The 18,626-nt window shown below is 36.3% G+C and overlaps 1 protein-coding gene across 2 annotated transcripts in view; it reads right to left on the bottom strand.

The window, feature by feature from the left end:
* LOC126925934 (glutamate receptor 1) overlaps positions 1–18,626 on the bottom strand; it is a 335,799-nt gene that overhangs the window by 103,361 nt on the left and 213,812 nt on the right. For both annotated transcript variants that reach the window (XM_050742285.1, XM_050742915.1), the window contains exon 3: positions 3,476–3,603. In XM_050742285.1, the coding sequence (XP_050598242.1) occupies positions 3,476–3,603 (128 nt within the window). The remainder of the gene's footprint in view (positions 1–3,475; positions 3,604–18,626) is intronic.

Raw genomic sequence — 18,626 nt, 5'->3', positions numbered from 1 at the left:
CTTACTATCTCTTTATGGACTCGGGGTACGCTATGAGTTAAAATTATATTACATTTTAATAAATAGAAATATATTCTACTCTTTACTATATATATTTAGCATTTAAATATTACTGTTTCCATCAATAACGAAAGTCTTACTGTCGAGTTAGAAGAACCTTTTTTTATCTGGCTTTTAATTTAAAAATGTACAAAATTGACAATTAAAAAACATTGTAATCGTAGTAGGTTTGACAATTGCAAATGTTAGTTTTATTATTAAATATTAGTTTTTAGAAATCTATTTAATTCACTTGCACGTTGCTATGATAATTATGAAGATAAAAGTCGTGAAAGTATGTTTCATCTGTAATTTTGTAAATTAAAATACATTTTGTCAAAAAACACGTGTGTATCCAGATATCTCTGAATAATTGTGTAAATCTTTGTCGAAATTTTAAATTGTACGTACATCTTATAAAAAATACTTCTTGGAAAGATATATTTCAAACAACACAATGACTTTTAATCATTAAAAATCATAAGTAACTTAAAAACGTAACAAATGGTGTAGGTTGTTATAAGATTTAGTAACTTCTTCTTCTTCTTTTCGTAAGCCGTCCCACAATTGACAAAGAGAGGTTGCAAGATGATTTTTTAATGAAACTTCATCCGATGGAACAGTTACAAAACCGTCATCTACTCGTACGTATCTTATAAACTATTAAAAAATCCACTGTCAAAAACCGTGTGCCATTAGTTTCAGTTTTTCAAGCTCTACCACGTCACGAAGTCTCATAAAAAAATCAGGCTAACACTTTCGGATTTCTCTCGGTAAAAATGACCATAGCTAGCCATTAAAGTTTCCTGAGCTAACTACAGAAGCAACTTTCCGTCATCCAATATCTGCGGTAACAGAATAATCCCTTACGAAGAGACGGAAAAAGAAGGAAGCAATATAATAACAAGGAACATGTCGCATTCTGTAAGATACCAGGAGAAACTAGCATTATACAAATGTTCACAGAAGTATTCGAACATTAGTAGATATCTTTAATGAATGCATCATGCGTATTATGTGAAACATTTTGAATTTTCATTAGCGTCGCTATGAGACTCGATTGTCGTTTTCATGTTGATAAAGTTTGAAATAAATCTGAAAATCTATATATAAGGTGATCTATATACGAACCTGTTAAAAGGTGTAAACTAATCGACTCTACTTTTCATTAATTTTCTAATTTCATTACATAAATACATGATTAATATTTGACTGGCAAGAAACAAATTATTTACCTGCGTAAGTTCATCAATCACGAGAGAATGACATAATTACAATAATAGTAAATTTTAAGACAGATTTAAAAAATAGTGGTTTGTAACATCATTATTACTCTTTATCTTTTAATTCCCGGAGTTGAATCGTGGCTTCTGGACGATTTATATTTCAATTCAGAAATTACAAGTGTATTTAAATACCTGACTGACCATTATATATTAATCAACTTCGACATTCAGTAAGATCGTATCTAATACTTATCATAATTAGCTATTCATGCTATATACTAATTTTTCACTAAATATACGTTTACATCTTCACATTTTGTAGCTTCTATATGGATATTCAGATTTCATTTCATTATTACATTCCATTCCATTCCGCAGATTACATTCCATTATTTCAGATTGCTTTCAAAATTTACCAATTTAATCGTGACAGTCGTGTCTCATTACATTGCCAATAAAGTTTCGAAATATTTTATATGGCGTTCACAATGTACACGTAGAAGTTTTCCATGACGAATGTCCAAATACTTTCATGAGCCACTGTACCGCACGGATCGGTAGAAATTGTAAAAGATCTGCTCTTATATAAATGGTCGTTTCCTCCTCGCGAACCGTAATTGACCAGTCGCTGTAGGGAAAGGGAAATGTGGCGTGGGAAGGATAGATAGGAAGAAGAAAAAAGAAGAGAGGACTTCGAATTAGCATTACCACGCGATTAGCATTTAAACGACATGGACATTCGTTGCGCGGATCGTGTTGCGTGCTCATGCGAACTTACCGTGCACGTACATACGTATCGAAACACGGCTGGATAAAAACGCACACTTATATCCTGGTTGGAATATACGGGGTCGCCATTCATCCAATATGGACGTACGATATCAGTTTTGCAAGTGGCGTTACCACACCGCTACCCGATAAATGCGCCCACCGTTTGCAATTCGACGTGGCGAATAAATTTTCGACCGAACCAATTCATTTCGAAATTCAAATTGTAATATGTTTGTATACACTCCATACATATTTATGTATTTATGGATGAAGCTATGGTAGGTATAGGAAAGTGTATGTAAAGCGGTTGTACGTCGATCGAGCAAGCTCTGTCCGCGAACTGATAATTATCGACCACCGCGATCAATCTCTATCGATTTTGATTCGAATTTCCTCGTACACGGTAATATTTATACGTTTGTTTGCGCCAGGTACCAGAGGAAAGAGAAACGAAAGCAAAATTAATTTGACTGATTGCTGGGTAACCGCTTCGAGGATAAACCCGCAGCAATTTCTGAGAATATGGCGCAGCTCAACTGACGACGAATATACGTATGTACGTATGGTAGTTACGGAAAAGTTTAACAAGGTTGCCTGGGAAGGTGGACAGTTTCTACTGGCCGATTAAATTACGGATCGAGTTGAATTAAGTTGTTGAGATTGTTGGTGATTTGAAATAAGAGGTATCCTTCGTTTTCCTTTGACACAGTAGTGAATCACATGTTTGTCCTTTGATAATCAGTGAATTATATTTTCTGCCTTTTGCGATGGAATGTTTTATTGTCTTTTAATTTTTTTTTCTAGTTCAGTTCACTAAAAATAAACTGATCAATTGGACGATTGTTTGTTTAATTGAATCTGGAAGTCATAAATGACAAAATTCGAAAAATAACTTTCCTCTGTGGTTTTTTGATACGTAGGTATTTCTATATGATCGAGGAAAAAGAATTTTGATTCCCAAATGAGTTAGAAATACTTTGCATTATAGGAATAGAATACTCCGGATTGGAGATATATTTTGAATCCTCTTTCGTATTAAAGAGTCGATAACGAAGGGAGTTTAACAGATTAAAAAGTAATCGTTCAACAAACAATTAATCCGGATTGTAATTTAAATCTGAGAATTTAATCTATCAATTTCCCCTGTCTCCGCTATTTACTTGTAAAAAGAACGCTTCCATTTTCATCGGAAATCCTGATCAAATTATACGTTGCAAGAAAGACGTTTTCGCTAATAAAACTTGCTGAACGTAAGCTCGCGTTAGTTTTTTATCGATGCAGCTGAGCTTCGAGAAAAGCGATAAAAATAAGCGTCGAAGGCCGATAAGTGAAAATAAGCAGAGACGTAGGGGTGGGTAAGATAAGAATAAATATCGGTGCGTTTTTCCCTTCGGCGATATTATAAGTTTTTATTTAGCCAGGCTGGGAAAGCTATTTACCTTCTCGGGAAACCAGGGCGTCACGAAAGGCATCTGAAACGTGTTGCTATAAGAATGGAGGGTGTCGAATGAATCCGGACTCACGGCACCCAACATGGAGAACACCCCTCTGCTAAACTGACTGCAGACTGCAACAAACAAGCATATACGATTCGTTAAAATTTCAACATCCATCGATTATTAATTTACAACGATCAAAAGAAATGTAATTAATATTTTTTATTTTAATTCTATTCCATGTATTTAACATTTCACGCGCAGAACTTGAAATTTCATTTACCATACCAGTATCGACTTAGAAATGATCGAAGAGAGATGCAATTTGAAGATTAATATAAATTACAGACGATAACTATAAATAGCCAACTATAAATCTCTATTTCTTCATTTCTATTATACACATGGGTATTATGAATGTTTAAGAGCTCGGACGAACGGAATGGAATTTTCTTTGTCACTGCGGTAACGATTTTGAAATTATTAAAAAATGACGCAACACAAAATTAATGTAAATTAAGATCAATAACTACAAAATTCCATTCCTCGATTTCTTACATACATATATATATATATGTATCGAAGACTTCGTACAGATAGAATGGTATTTTCTTGATTATCGCAGTAACGATTTGTAAATTATAGCAAAGTGATGCAATTGAAAATTATCATATATTAGAGATATAACTATAAACTTCAATCCTTTTTGTAATTGTGAGAAACATCGTTAGCTATTATTATTTCTTGAAATTATTTGTAATTGTCTTTAAACGATTTCTCAGAATTAAAATGATATATTGTTACGCATAATTTCTCATGATTTTATATGACGTAAAATTTTAATAACTACTTATGCGATTGTTCCAGGATAATGTATAGGACATGTTGAAACGTAAATCTAGACAAACAATATCATAAAAGTATTAATTTCATCGGTAATAAAAGGAAAGTACTACGCTATAATTTGTCAATTATCATAAAAGAATGATCACCGCCATTTAGGTATACTCTCTCTCAGGCCGAATAACGAACGAGTAAACGAAGCGAATTGCACGAAAATCATGCGACAAAGTTCAACGAGCCGCGTCGGCATTTCACGCGTAATTTCATTCGCAAGCTGCGTTTCTCGTTGCCTCGCCCAGTGGCAAACGTGTAATATCCATTCAAAGGTGTCAAAGCATAGCCAGAAGTCCAATAACTCTGTTTTTCATTATCGGGTCGCGAACAAAGCGAAGAGAATTCCATCGAACGCTTCGCTGTCTGCGCGAGTTTTCCTGCAGCCGCGCGTAATGCACGCGCTCACGAGCGCTCGCGTTGAATTACGCGAGTAACAGCTCATTAACATGAAAATTTTGCTCATCTATCACGCTAGTTACAGTAAAAAAGTATTTTGGAGGTAGAACGTTATTTCGATGTTCAATTTTTAATTTTTTACCTCTACTCAATTGTTAATTTTCAATTATTAATTCTCTATCTGTAATTTATAATTTTTTATTTTCAATTCTTTATTTATTTCTCTACCTTTAATTTATGATTTTCTATCTTCAGTTCTTTATTTTTAATTTTTAATTTTCAATTTCCAGCCGCTAATTTCTCATGTTTAATCTTTAATTTCATATTTTTCATTTTATCTCTTAGCTCGCAATTTTTAATTTTGTCCCTTCATTTTTTATTTTTAATTTCCATTAATTCGGGAATCTGAATTCTTTTTGAATTTTTTTGCCGATATTAAATGTAGAAACATATTCAGAGAAACTTGTTCGTCGAATAAATTAATCTGCGAATATGTGTAACAACAGCAATTAATAGCTGATCGACTTATAATGTATACATATTTAAGAGCCACGAGACATTCGTATAACGTAAATGGAAAATTTTCCTAAATAGTGAGCTAGTTTTAAACCGTAAAACCAATTAATACTGTAATGTACTCTGTAATACACAGATACAAACATGTAAACTCGTCAAACTTTGTGAATAACCTCCCGTACCTAACTTCTGTACCTTGAAACAACACATTTTTTCTCCACTATAAGCTTTAATAATTTCCATTCTTTAATCCTAGCTCAACCTCCATATCGCGGACTAAAAGTCATAGTGATATAAAGTCAGGCCACTGCTACTTTGCGTAAAACGATGTTTTACTTTTACCATCGTAAAAAAACCTACGCATAATCTTTAAAGTTAACAAACCATGCCAGGGTATTAAACTTCTAACTTACTTCATTACCGAATTAAGCGGATAATTCTTCTAAAGACTGTAAAACATATGAATAACTATGTATTTAAATATTTTACTTACACCATTATGATTCTTAGCTCGTCATATTACTTTGATATCATCGGTTACGATCGATCCTCTCACGCTATCTATTTAAAAATTATATTACCTTCTCATCGACTATTTACCAAGTTCTCTTTCGTGTCTCAGCTGTACCCTCTTTCAAAGAGGAAGTAATATCTGTATTAAAGAGAAGAACCGCAGTTTGTAAACTTTTTACATACACCACCGTGATTCTCAACTCGTCATGTTACGTCTTTAACTTCGTCAATTATCTGCCTTTTCACATTACCCACGTTAAAATTCAACTTCCACCTCGTCAAACCTACACGAGTCACTACACGTCTGTTCTCGTATCTTTGCGATGAGGGGTAGCTGTACAACGCCCCTACCAAAAGCAAAACGTGCTCAGAATCAAGTAGTCTCCTTCTCGGGGCAGTGTTTTTGAAAAAAGGAGTCGGTACGTATGCAAAGCCGATAATAGGTCGGCCATTTGCTAGGCAGGCTTGGTCGTGCATCCTTCTCGCTTACTTGACGCAACGACTTGCATGCAACACGCGGCATCGCATATCGATTAGAAGGTTCTCGTTGCGAAGGATTCTCCTCGTCGTTATACGGCAGAAGCAGGGGGCTGAAAAGCTAATGAACGCAAAGTCCGCCAGCTGACGAATCAAGCATGGGATAGATCGGAGAGCGAAGCTAGAGGGGCGGTAAAGTGGCGCGACGAGGTGCAAATAGATCAGGAAGAAACCGCAGGGTGGAGAGTCGTTCGCCGTGAAATCGTAAATAGAGAGGCGCAAAAATGCGGAGTCGCTACAGGAATCTTAATGCCGCGCAGTGCTTTAGAACGGTTGCCTGAGTAGGAAAAATCCAGCGGACGTTGCGCAGACTAACGTTATTTAACGCTTAACTACGTATATCAACTGATATATTAATTTATTTTTTCATATAGAATCGTCCTTATACAGAGCACTCCACTTTAAGTTTGACACGTAATCGTCTAACTAAACTATTAATTATGTAGAAAAATAGCAAAAGTAAAATGTTTCAATAACTTTGTTGTGTTTTGTACCAGGGGTAGCTTCATCTTACGATACTCACAAATCTTATCTATAATAAATGTACGTACTTTTACGATTCGACGGTGGCCTTCGTTTTGGCTACACCGTTTCCATCTGACGCCTGTTACTGTACTTAAAAAATCTACACAACTGAGTAATATTCTAATTAAAAATTCGTAAGAATATAGAAACTTAAAGAGGCGAAGAATCGAATAATACAAAAATGATGAAAAATCGTGACTTTCTAGCAATCGTTATCAAAAGTCGTGTGCTGTCGGTCGAGTTAGAGATCAATAGGATGTGGTTGGAAGGTCGAAGGTGGCGAAGGCGAAAGCAGAGACGAATTCGTGGGACGCAACGGGGCCCCGTGGAATTAATAATGATGAAAGAGCGAAGGGACAGAGTCGAGCGTGCCGCGACCGTATACGTCACGATGCCCCATTATGCTTATGAATATAAATGCACCCTTGGGGGTGGCTGCAATAAATGCCGGTCACAGCGCCGCGCGGATCTCTGAATTCTGCTGGAAACGGCAGCGTACACGCGGCGCTGCCCGTGGAGTAACAAAAATAAAAGGCGTCGCTGCGCCGCCGGCCAGTTTTTCTTCCTTTCTCTCGTACTCCTATCCTTCCGTCCGCCCCTTCTGACCACCTCGCCACCCTCTTCACCCATACCCCTCACCCATGCATTCCCCTCTTTCGCCTACATCTCCTCATCCACGGTCGTTTGCGTCCCTTTGCTTTTTCTACTGGCGCGACCGCGAAAGGTACCGCGTAGCAGTCCGCATAAAAGAATAATTAAAATAAAGTAGGCTGCGCGTAATTCTGCCGAAATTGTGGCGCGGCCACAATAACGATAACAACGAAATAGTTAATGAGGGCCGCCCCCCAGACGGGCATGAACCTCGTCGGCCTAATTGCGGGGTTAGAAAAAATATTACAGGAAAGATGTTTCAGGATCGTGTTCGATCCGAGAATTAATTTTTTAGCAAGTTTATTGGCTCCCCCGTTGCGTGCCATTTTCATATCGTTCTTTGAAAAACTCTATTATTTCTAACGGCTTGCGATGGTTTTCATCTTGGTTCTCGATGGTTACGTTCTTTAGTTGTGCGATGCGCCTTAAGTGTCATTTTGTATCAATAGAATGCAGGAAAATATTTTGCCCCTGTTTTATGTTAAAATTCTTTTTGTTTTTGCGGTTCGTTATAGTTAAAGTTCAACATTCTGCAGCTCTTTTCATACTTGTTTTAATCTGATATGCTGTGGTTACAGCGGGTGCATGTTGTGACGAATGAAACACGTGAAGATGGAAATGCACGTAGTTATTCATAAGAATTTATGTAGAACGTCACAGAACACGTGGGAAATATTTATAGCGTTAATGCTAGGCATCAGAATGATGAAGAAAGTTTCATCCCAGATTCACGAACTTAGCAAATGACAGAATAGCATTTTGTCCATTCTACCAGAGTGAGAAATATGATGCGTGAGTGGGATAAAAAGAATGATTCGTCGGCTAATTCATTGATACCAGTATACTCCTAGCGTAAAATAAAATTGTTTATAACTTCAAAGTAAGTCTCAAACGATATTTCTGTACCTGAACTGTTTTCATCGACTATAATTAATCTCCATATATTTTATGATACTCTGTATGCTTAATTAATCTGTCGTATTCGACAAAATGACAGTTCGTCAGAACACCGGATCGTACTTTAATCAGCATCAATGTCATTTAGATCGATTTTAATTTCTGTAATGCAAATATGACGTGCTTTATCTTTGAGATAACTAAAACATGTAAAAAAAGATAAGAAATTTATACGTAACGAAATTTATTATAAATATATTGTACGTATGTAACAGATTGTCTTAGTCGGTTGTCAATTTCACAACAAAGGTTCAATTTCCATTCTTATAGGAGATTCCCAACAAAGGAAATTGTCTAGCAAATTGACTTGCTCATTGACATTCTTATCCTTCGATCTTTTTCTTTTCTCATTTTCATTAAACAAGATGGAATTTCTTCCGTTAAGTTCTTCGATGGAATTCGAATAACGTTGTGGGAGGCAAACTATCGGAATTTTGGGATTTATACGGTGGCCCGCTTTCGAAGCTCATGAATTATGCAGACACGAAAACGGGTTCCCGAGCGCGGTAATTGGAGGGAAGTGGGTTTCTTCTTTTAAAAACACTGGTCACCGAACTTTCGCGCCTGTTCCAATCGATCTGTGTTTCTTCTTGATTCCTAACACTCAGAAATATTCATCAAAAAATATATAACGTGAATTTTCTATTTACGGCGGTATCTTCACTATCCTTGATAAATATTCCAAAATCTAAATTACACGTAGAACCTCACGTATTTTCTATTTATATTTAACATGGTCGATAAAATCCATTTAGAGTGTCAAGCTCTTATAAATATAAAAACAGGTTTTATATCTAAAGCATCTATTTTTACACCTATACCGATTAACATAAACTTTCAACTTTGAACTTTGACAAGAAAGAAAGGCGTGCTGATCACAAAACACAAGAAAGGCTCACTCGTATGTTAATACAACGTTTATACAACGTGTTAAACGCGTTAACCATCAATGAACAATCTGCACCGTGTCGTTATCTTTTTTCACCTACAAATTTCATCCTTGATTTACTCTCTCTGAAGTTCTTTTTCTACTAAAAAATGTTTACCGATGTAAATAATCGTATAACGTAAAAGAGATATTAATTAGTAATAATGGATTCATTAAATTTTCTGCAACCGTACAATAACTGAAAATTACAACTTGAACGTACACGATTCAGTTTACCTACAAACAGCTAAATTCACGAATGACAGAATTTTCCATAATTTTTCCATAGCTACGTACCATACCAAACATCTGCCAATATAAATATAAAAATTCACCAACAAAATTAATTTTGAATTATTAATTCATTCAAATGACAAGTATTCTTTTTCCCTTCACATCTTATACAAAGTATTTCTTTTTCCGCTCTTTCTCTCTCGTGTAGACGATTCTTTTGCTCGGTGTGTTCGCGTACTCGGATTGGCGAAGCTCCAAACGTTTGAATCGTTGCTTTACTCGATATCATATCGCCACCGCGGCCTCTCCTTTTCGCGTTTTGCAGTTCGAAAACCATTCTGTCCGTTTTATCGAGTGTCGGCTCGTTCGCCGCAGGTGTATCGATTGTGTTGCACGATTTCGCACCGTTCCACCAACTGTGCCGAATTATCGGAACATTTACGAGCCGTATTTAGCCGACTCAAATTCGCTCGGTGTTTTCGCTAGTTCCGCTTCCGGATCGTTTGGTCCTGTGTACGTTAAGTAGCCTACGAAACTTCAACGTACACAGTTTCTGAAACTCGGAGATGTTAGGAAATATCCTATTTGATCCGCGCGATCGAACTACCGATGTATTGGTTTAAAGTACCATCAAACAGAATTTAAAATTATATTTCTCCGATACTTTGTATCTTCTTAGATTGATCTAACTGACATTGATTTGATTATTAACTTTCAATTCGATCCTGATCCCGTTAATATAAGAGGATTAAAAATCTTGATAAAACTTGATAAAATCGAATTAAAAGGAGGAACGAACGAATAGAGATGCTATTGAATATTTAATGTCGTTACTCTTAATTCTTGTACAACAAGGTGAAGTATATTTCTCTATATCTGAAGAAACTTTAGTGTTTCATCATTTTATCGAGAAGCTGAAATGAGAATTACAAAATTTGTAGAAGCCAGAACTAAATATTTTCGATATGAATAAAAAAAACAAGACATGTTCGTTTCGTAAAATCGTAAAATCTGAAACAACGTCCAGTATTAGCTCATTGCCGTATACGACACGAAATGTACTTTTCTTCACAAGGAAATGGACAATTCCTAATCAACACCGATCGACTTCGTTTTATCCAAATTTCTGCATTTTGTCATAACCAGAGTACACGATTGATCTATATAATTTTCCAAAAATTAATAATGTCCAGCTTCGATGGAGTTGTTTAGTATAGTCTTACGTGGCCGTGAAACATAACTTTCTGTATCCTTCCCTCACCGGTAATAAACAACATCGATTATGCGAGCAACCATATAACCGAAGAACACCTGTTTCTCCCTTCCAACCTACGAAATACATATTCCAAAGTTGCGACAAGTATGCAGAAGGGTTTCGCGATAAAGTAGGCAGCAGATGGTCATGGTATTATCGACTCCTCGTATTGGTTCGAACAAGTTAACGTCTATTATTATATAGATTACGCTTGCTTGCCGACCTCGGACAGACTAATGATGCCAGCGAAGTTTCCATCCTATGCACACACGGAGGTGTTGCCATCCGTGCAGATGACACCCTCACCCACCAGCCAACCGCACGATGTACACCCTTCGCTTCGGGCTGTAACGCGTCTTTCGTCTAACAAATTGACGTCGATAAACGAGAATATTCGTTATGTCCTTGGAAGGAATAGATTTTCGAAGTGATTCGCGTTTCTTTAACGATATCGCGAAATACGAATGACAGATAACAGTGGGTTCATTGCGTGTTAATAGATTGTTAATAGACATTTCATGCATTCATGAAAAATTCAAAACTAAGGAAAATGCATGTAAAATTCTATAGAATATTTAAAATAAAGTACGTACATGTTATATTATCTAGCGGATGAAATAAATCTCTCCCTAAATTCCACTTCTGTAATTACTACAATAAAAGTACGAATTTGCATAAATATCCGCAGGCTGGTTACTAGTGCTAGTGATAAATGAGAGGGCTCAGAGGAAAAACGTCACGAGTAATAGTTTTATACGTTTGTGAGAAATTTGGAGGTTCAGAAATGCGCGGAATACGCGTAACGGGCAAAAAATATATGAAATATTCGAAGTGTGGTATTTATTATGGATATTTAGTAGCTGAAACAAGTTCCTCTCTAGGTTCCATTTCCCAAATTATATTCATAAAGATACGAATTTCCATGAATATCCGCACTTTAGTTCTGAGTAAGGAGATCTGTGTTTCTCGATTAAAGAAACAGATTTTAGAAGTTGTTTATTTGTTTGTTAATAGGAAAAATAGTTAATGGTTAAATGGAAAGCGATGAAGTGAAACGAGGGAAACAGGAAGAAGTCCAGTGGGAGAAAGGGAAGAAAAATTGAAACGTGTACGATATTATGATACAGTGATTACTAAAATTAAATCAATAACTTGATTGTAATAAATATTAGCGGATTATCGTCGGAAGTACAATTTCGTATTGTAATTAAAACGGACGTTTGTAAGGATGTTGTAGATTCAGTCTTTAATAGACTTTTTTTTTCACTGAATGCGAATTCTTCAAAAAACATCGAAATAATCGTGATTATATCGCAATTAACACAAAACGATATATATATCGTTTAATATATTTACTGAATAAATTATACGAAATATTTAAAAAATAGAAAATTGATATATGACGACAAATATTACGTCCCGAAGTACGTACGACAGCTCTGACGACTTACAACTCTCTTTTATATTGAAGAAAAATCCCCTTTCACCTTCTCTACCTATAACCGTTCATTCGCGCTATTTTATATACCAACGCAGCCCATCATTCACCCAGGCCCAAATATGGTAAATGCGATGGCGGCTTTCCTACGTTACTGAGGGTTTTACCGATAGACCTCGTTCCTTCTCCCTGTCCCGTACTTTCACTTTTACGATTCTGCTTTGAAACTACGATACTACAGTGTTTTAGTACGTAGATTTGATAGTTTACATTCTAACGAACAAGAAGATTTCTACTGGGAGATTTTGTCATTGAATGCCCCATGGACTATATAAAAAGTAAATTTAAAAAAGTAGTATTCCGTCCTTTTTTCTTGTACATCTCCTTTTTTCTACAAGGTCCTTGTGATAACTGTTACAAGCTGCTTTCTGTAAAATTATAAATCCGAAATGCGTGTCATTTTTTAATAAAATAGAACAGGAGAATAATCATTTCGAATAGAATGAATTTTGAATGTACTGCTGGAGGAACAAAAATTTGTTGCCTCATTTTTTGTAAATAGAACGACATATTAATATTTTATTTCTGTGTAAATATCTTCTGCCGAACCTTGTAGCATTTACCAAACAGATATATTTTTAACTGGTATAATTAAAAGATTATAACAAACCGTCGAGAAATAATACGAATATGTTCTATGTTAAGAATTTTATTAAATATTCCTCTCTTCCAGATAGAATAATTCCAGATTTGTTTCTCGAAATCAGAACAGAAAATTCAAGAAACCGTCATTTTTTATTATAAATATTCTATAGCCACAGCTAAAGGTGGAAATTTACCTAGAATTTTCTTTCGAGAATACATTCGTAAGCGTTCGGTTCAGCCGTTAACAAAGAAGTTGCACGTGTCATAGAAGCGTCGAGTGTACTTATTAATTATTTCAAGAAGCTTTTCTTCCCCGTCTGACCCCTATTCCCGCGTGGTATTCCCGCGCGAAAAAGTTTCCAGAAGTCGGGACGTAACTCGCAGGGGCCGTCAACGGGAACGGCTCGCTACTCGTCGTCGAGGAAATTCTTCTGGAAGACTCGAATATTGCAGGAATTATTTTTCACTCGAAAAGTTTCAAACATCCCGGTCCGTAATGTAACCAAACTCCCTCCGCGAGATCTCGAGTGGCCCGGAACGAAGAAAGTCGGACGATTCTCGCGGAACTACTTGATGACAAAAAAAAAAAAAAAAAAAAGAAAAAAAGGAAAAGAAATGAGAGGAAAAAAACATGATTCCCACTTGACGGGACTATACTAACGAGCTTGATCACGCACGAGACATGCATGTGGAAATGGGTTAATGAAACGTTAGAAGTTAGTAAAAGTCTTTTTCGATGTGCGACGAAGTCGTACGAATTTGACCGCGTTCTTCCGTTTCTCTTTCGTCGAATGAGAGATTTTATAATTAATAAGTTGAAAGAGGTACCACTAATTATGTATGGAAATTAAAGCGTGCTTTGTGAATAGAAAACGTTTTCAGAGGAGATTGAGTGAATTAAAATTCGAACGAAACGTAAGTTCTTCCAAGTTTACTTTAATAGAAGGTAAATAAAAGTTGATGAAGGTTTGATGTTTGAAATGGTTATTGACTATACTTTGATATTAGGTGTGTTAATGGCATGAGATTGGTATTTAATTTGTTAAATGAGAAACCTTCGCGAAATAATTTCGTAATTATATTATAGAGATAATTATATATAAAACATTTTTCATTTATATTTATAAAAGTATGAATTTTCGTAAATCTCATCAGTCTAGTAATCGCCATTGTAAGTTCCACACACACAGAATTCAACAAAAGCAAGGTATTTTCACATTCAATAAAATACAAGATCTCGGCTAAAACTCACCAACTTTCCTCGCCCAGAGGCTTCTGTAAACGCAACTAGATCTTCAATTCAACGAATATTATTCGCGACAATGCGATGGCAGCAGCGACACGATGCTGGTTGCGCGTTCTACTCCCGTCTTCTAAGACACTCGAAACCGTAATTTAGCGTCAAGTATAGACGCGTATCTGGAATTGTCCCCTCGTATTATATTTAGCAACTAGACAACAAGTAATTCCAACTACGGTTCACGGGCCATTTAAGTTGCTAACTCGTCCTATCACGCGTGTTCCTACTTGTCCTTTAACAGCCGTCTCTACGGTCTACGTGCGCATACATACGTACGTGCATACACGTACACATACATACAAACACCTGTACACGGCGTTCTTATCAGAATTATCAGGGCCTCTGTTTCCTGGGATCCCTTCCTCGCCGCGAACTTACCGTCGCACAATAGAGAAAGTTTCCTCGATTTACCGATTATCTCGGCCTCGAGCAAAGTTACTGCAGTGGCTCGGCCGCCAGATTTCTAGAATTCACCGATGAACGGTTATATACGAGAGCCAAAGTGAATATCAGCTCGACGTGATCGTGTAGGTGTATTATGTTTTCAGAATTCCGCAGCCACTCCTATGGCGGAAGGCGAACACGCGCTTCCGGGCTAGGAGAAGCACAGACATCGAAGGGAAATGCAGTTTAGACAGGAATCTCCGCAGAGGAGTTAACAATTTGCAGTTGAAATATTATTTTTTATGACTATTGGATGCAAAGGATATTGGATTAACGTTATTAGCGTAGATATTGGATTGCGCGTAAAATTTCTAGTGTTCTTAATAGGTATAGATTGGGTTGGTAACTAAGTGATAATGTCATTACCACGTAATGACAAAATCCGCAATCACTTAGTTGCCAACCCAATATATCTATCAAGTGACGAAATATTTCGAAGATAATAACTGCTCTTAATTTCATGTGGACTTTGAATTTCTTTCTCTCGGTAAGACAATTTCGAACCTTATCTATGCAAGAAATGTTGAATTCCGGCTGGAATGTTCATCTGTATTTGTCTCATTCGCTGAATATTGCACTCTTGTTGTTATTTACTGCGATCTTTATGGAATTTGTTCGAAAGACACAGATAAGAATCGAAATACTTTGGAAAGTATTTGAGAGAATTTATCGCCGAAAAAGATGACAAATTTGTCAAAGAAAAGTAAAATTATAAATAGGGAAGAGTCTACTTATAGTTAAATCATACGTTGTAGGATTTTTTTAAATCGCGTGAAAAGTTGTTTTCGAACAATTTTTCTTATTAACTAAATGTTAGAATAAAAAATACGCATTTTCATTTATATAAAGACACGTCTATTTCTAAGAATCGTTGTACATCGATATCAATTAATACGGTAGGAAAGATATTTCATATTCCCTCTCAATCCTTATAGAACAATGAAAATAGAATTTATATTAGTAGTTATAAATAAACCAAAAATGAAGTTATTAGAGGCACTGGAAAATTAATATGAGCAGACAATTGACGAAACTGAAGGTAGATGATAATTATGGTCGATCAGCATTAATCGTCACAACTAAAAATACATCCTTATTCGCTCAGCTAACCAAACTTACGCTCCTAGCAACGTCGTAAATCAAAATAAATAAATCCGCACTTTCTATCTACTCATACACGTGCAAAAAAAAGTGTTTCCACGAAACTTTGCAATCCGCAAATCATCCAACATCTCTTAAATCAAAGACGGTAATCTCAAGGCGAACTCCTGCCGCAAGCCTAAGAGATCGTTTCTGCGAGAATTCCCTTTCTCGATTTTAACTTCATCGGGTCGCGGGTTTGGCTAAATAAAAAAAAAGAAAAACGTGCAAAGACCAACTTCTCTCACAAACACGGATTAAGGCTCCCAGTCGTGATATTTATCTTGAGTTGGATATTATTGCGAAAAAAATCGGGAGATCAAGCTCGCTGCTTCATTTCCTGCGCATGTCCGGAACTACCGGCGTGTCCCTGGATTTTTCATTTCGAGCAAGGGCTGGAAGTCGGCGCAGGAAACAGCCATTATTCTTTCTCCGCTATATGTGGCGCACAAGACGCGTAATAACGCAATGGAATTTCCCGAGAACCGTCCAGTTTCCCTGGCGGACCCTATATCTCTTTTTCTCTCTCTCTCTCTTGTCTTCGTTTTTCTTTTTGCTCCTTTTCCTTCTTTTTTTTTTGGTCGATCTTCTTTTGAGATTTTCCACAAAGTGAGACTTCCACTTCCAACCCTTTCATCTTCGTCGCTTGATCGAGCATGCCGAGACGCGAGCGGAATCGTATTAGCGTCAAGATTCAGGAGAATTCATCGTCATGGACGCCTAGACTTTCGGTCGATAGCAAGAAAAGAAAGAAGTGACAAAGGTGAGAGAAAAAGGGAAAGGGAGAGTCTGTGGTGTTGCGTCTGTTTCTACTTGGCGACGCGCTGGTGATTAATGATGGTCATTCTATCAACAAGAATACATATACCTATCATCTCGAACAACCTTGCGTCACAGAAATGTGACGAGAAATGGGTACTGACTTTGACAAAATTGCAGGTTTTATCGCGGCCTGCATACTTGGTTTGAAGCGATGAATTTAAGAATTAGATTAAGCTAGGGTTATTAGAATAAGGAGGACGTTCTAGTCAAGCAGTTTGTCTTACAATTTGTCAAATTCCGTGTTCGTTCACTCGATGCACCGCACCTGTCGCTCGTTAAATTAATATTAGGTGGCTGAGTCAAACAAGTGGAACAGACCCGAAACGATCAACTATCCGCAAAAGATGCGCCACCGAAACTATCCTGCGAAGCTTCGAGAAACTCGTGGATCGATGGTTGGAGTAAAGAGACGGAAGCGCCAAAGAATTGCTTCTCGAGACGATTCTCAAATAAAATACAAATAACCCGTCATATAGCGTTGGCGGTCAGAAAATTTGGTACAAAAGCTAAATCGATTTTGATTTTTCTCTGTCTTGCTCGACTCGATCGAGAGTTCGTCAAGACCCAGACGGAAGTCCAAAAATGTGCATGGGAGACTCAATCAGTATGCTCGTTAGATGTTACTAGCGCATTTCCGTGCACTCAAGTTGCGAGCAACCCTTGGCGGGTAGCGAACAAACAACACGTGGACGAACGCGAGACTTCGTAGGCTTAGGTAATAGTCGTGGAAATTCCTCCTGGTGATATCGACAGATCGGTTCGTTATAATTAGTTAAATTATGCTTCGCGTAAGTAATCGCGTTTATGACAGGTTCGGCTATCGAGACACGATGGACATAGAAAATTACAAGCACTGTTATCATGGCTAAGAGAAACCTTGTTAATATCTCGATTAAAAAAATTGTCTCTTGTCTTCGAAACTTGGTGTCATAAAATTATCGACGATCCTTGTGTTGTTGTTCCTTCGGACAGAACATTGGTTATGAAGAATTTTTAATCATTATTCAATAGCATGTGTATATTATCTTATTTTTTAAAGTTGTTGTGTCGCCTATTTACATTTGCTAACTTCTCGCTGATCCAAATAACTTTGTTATACTTTTACTAAATAATAAACAATAATAAAATTTCAGTTATTTTCTCGTTTTTCATTTTTCTTGCTATAAATAAAGTACAGGATATTTTCTAATTCTTTCGTTATTGTATCCAAGACTAATGGTGTCATAATTATTGAGATATGTATAATTTTGTGTGCTGGACTAGGTTAAATGCGTAGTAGAGATATTTGTACGTGGGTATCAGTGTATGGAGGTATGTGAAAAACAGACGAATGTAAACAGTTCAGTCGATTAACAGTCGATTAAAGGTCGGGTATGGAAGAAAGTACTGAGACGCGTGCAAGTGTGTATCGATGAATATTCTAGAAATCGTTTATAAAATAAATATATGTCTACGTTAATATTAATCCCAAGTGTAAATTTGATGTTTCCATAACAATATTTCGGCTATCAAGATCCACAATTCTCAACAATAATATATAACAAGTTTGATTATTTTGTATGAAGTTCAAAGTAGAATTTTAAGATGTTGAAGATTAAATGATTCAAATGATCCCACTTTACTATGTGTACCTATGTATATTCAATATATTTAATTTAGCTTCTAGTAAACGACACATGATATATAAATAAATATATATTTCTTTCGTTAAATTTTATAGAAGAAACGTGTTTTAGTCTGTGGGGTGAGACACTCACTCGTTCGATTCTTAAGAAAATGATTCTATATGTTCGATTTAACTTTCAATGAAAGTATCGAAATGAAATAATATTTCTAATTAAATTGAATTTACCGATATTCTAGACAATCATCAGAGACAAACGTAATTATAATTTAATTCTATTATATTGTAATGTAATTACACTAACTAACGTATGCTATATTTTATAAAGAAGG

This window comes from Bombus affinis, chromosome 1 (assembly GCF_024516045.1).
Source record: "Bombus affinis isolate iyBomAffi1 chromosome 1, iyBomAffi1.2, whole genome shotgun sequence".
In the NCBI taxonomy this organism is placed as follows: domain Eukaryota; kingdom Metazoa; phylum Arthropoda; class Insecta; order Hymenoptera; family Apidae; genus Bombus; species Bombus affinis.
The sequence above is the reverse complement of the archived record's forward strand: the minus strand, read 5'-3'. Positions and strand labels throughout refer to the sequence as shown.